The sequence below is a fragment of the Brachyhypopomus gauderio genome, chromosome 8 (assembly GCF_052324685.1).
Source record: "Brachyhypopomus gauderio isolate BG-103 chromosome 8, BGAUD_0.2, whole genome shotgun sequence".
In the NCBI taxonomy this organism is placed as follows: Eukaryota; Metazoa; Chordata; class Actinopteri; order Gymnotiformes; family Hypopomidae; genus Brachyhypopomus; species Brachyhypopomus gauderio.
This window is the reverse complement of record NC_135218.1, coordinates 26,676,324-26,678,612: the sequence shown is the minus strand read 5'-3', so window position 1 is coordinate 26,678,612 and position 2,289 is coordinate 26,676,324. Positions and strand designations below refer to the sequence as shown.

The 2,289-nt window shown below is 49.7% G+C and overlaps 1 protein-coding gene across 1 annotated transcript; it reads right to left on the bottom strand.

Moving 5' to 3' along the window:
• Positions 1-234: 234 nt before the first annotated feature.
• On the bottom strand, positions 235-1,961 carry cxcr4a (chemokine (C-X-C motif) receptor 4a). The gene is made up of 2 exons (XM_077015914.1): positions 1,872-1,961; positions 235-1,732 (listed from the first exon to the last, which is right to left on the bottom strand). Exons 1-2 carry the CDS (start codon positions 1,884-1,886, stop codon positions 671-673), a joined length of 1,077 nt encoding a protein of 358 aa, XP_076872029.1. The 5' UTR covers positions 1,887-1,961; the 3' UTR covers positions 235-670.
• Between the last annotated feature and the right edge of the window lie 328 nt (positions 1,962-2,289).

Below are 2,289 nucleotides of genomic sequence, written 5' to 3'. Positions count from 1 at the left end.
AGTGTCAGAGGACAGAACCATTGGTCCAGAAGGACAGGGAACCTGATGCCTCCTCTATGCCACTGGCCACCTGTTTAGTGTTGCTTATGTACGGTACATTCATTCTGCCCACAGAGTCAGAGACACAGGGGCTTCCCTGAAACTCACATTCTCTCTCTCTCTCCCTTACACACACACACACACACACACACATAGAGTGCACAAACAGAAAAATACCACCATAAGCCATTTTATATATATGTATAAAAGCAATTTATTACAAGGACACCAAACAGCTGTAGCAGCTTGTATGAAAGAACTTGGACTCAGATGGGTCTGATATTCGGCCTGATTCTGACCTTCACGCGTAATAAATAACAACTACAGTGTCCGAAGTTCAGAAGGGAGACCGTGAATCACTCAAGGAACAAAAACACAATAACACGGAGGGTTTTTTTCATGTAGGCCCCAGTGTTTACGCAAATGCATCCAGACTGAAATACATTTCTCCCTCATACACGAATACTATCATAAATTTGGACTATTCTGAAATTGTAATAGCTCGTGCCCAGTGAGTCTACAGGCTCGGCCTGTCCGCTCATCTCCCCAGAGCCACAGAGCGGTTTGCGCATCGCAAGTCCATATAGCATATTTACAAGTCATTAGACAAGTTCGTGTGAGTCTGTTCGTGTTAACTGGAGTGAAAACTCGAGGATTCCGACTCCGTGGAGACGGAGGACATCCCGCATCGCTTTTTGGACAGGATCTTCAGACTGGAACCGCGGCCGGACGAGAGCGCATTGCGGGCGGATTTCTTGAATTTCACCCCGAGGAAGGCGTACAGGATCGGGTTGAGACAGCAGTGGAAATACGCCAGCGCCTCCGTGACGAATATCCACTTCTCCAGACCCTGCTCCAGCTGGCAGCTGTGAGGAATCACCTCCAGCGTCATGAGCGTGTCCACCAGGATCCCCCCGCAGTACGGCAGCCAGCAGCCGAAGAAACACACGATGAGCACCACGGTGGTCTTCAGCGCTTTGCGCTTCTGGGTCCCTTTGGATCCACTCGACAGCTTACAAATAATGATGCAGTAGCTGATGAGGATGACAAACCCGGGCAGCACGAAGCCCACCAGGATGTGCTGGAAGCGGAAAGCCACCATCCAGGTGATGGAGGTCTCGTCCGGGTAGATCCGCTCGCAGATGACGCGCGAGCCCAGGTCCTCGGTTCTGGCGAACACCAGGTCGGGCACGGTGAGCAGCGCCGCCGGTAGCCACACGCCCACGTAGATCACGCGCTCGGCCAGCAGCTTCCTGGCGCCCTGGCTGCTGGTGGCGCGCACCACGGCCAGGTACCGGTCCAGGCTGATGAAGGCCAGGATGAGCACGCTGCTGTACAGGTTCACCGTGTAGATCATGTGCACCGACACACACATGAACCCGCCGAAGTACCAGTCGCTGGTCGCGTCTACAGCCCAGAACGGCAGCGAGAGCACGAACAGAAGGTCCGCCACCGAGAGGTGCAGTCGGTACTTGTCCGTCATGGTCCGGGATTTTTTCTGGTAGCCCATGACCACCACCACCAGCCCGTTCCCGATGAAACCCAGAAAAAATATGATTCCATACACGGTGGGGAGGAAAATCTTTGGAAAGTCCTGGCTGACCTCACGGTTGCACGGGACCTCCAGATCGATGCCGAGGTCTCCCGAGCCAGACTCCGAAGTGTTGTCCATGTCAGTTTCGATTATTATATGCTGCAATAGAGTTGATACATGGTGGGTTATGCAGGCATTTTCAAAACGCAATATAAGCACATCAATTATAAATAACTGTGACATAAAAAAAAAAACAATTAGAGTCAAACATTGTGCAACTGCGCAAAGTGAAACTTACTTCGTAATAAGCCATCTTTAGAAAACTCCACGAAGCACCAAGTAGATATTGTGACTTTCTGAGTTGTACAACTTCTGAATGACTATACCGCGCGTGGACGATTTAAATAGTGCACGCGCGCGCGACAACACGCCCCCATGACGCGCGAGGCCGGCGCGCACAACAAAGCATGTGTGCGCCTTCCGAAAACACCGCTTTCCTGTTTTCGAGTCAGATGCTGTTATCACAATGTGAAGGTCTGAAACACATCAAATAAATAAACATCATTTTATTTATTTATTTTATTTTATTACAACACATGCCATATTATAACTATTACCTGAACCATACGATACGTGTCACAAACTACATCATCAACTTTTTTAACAGCAACTTTTACTACTAGAATTCCAATCCAAGGGACAGAACTGTGTAGAAA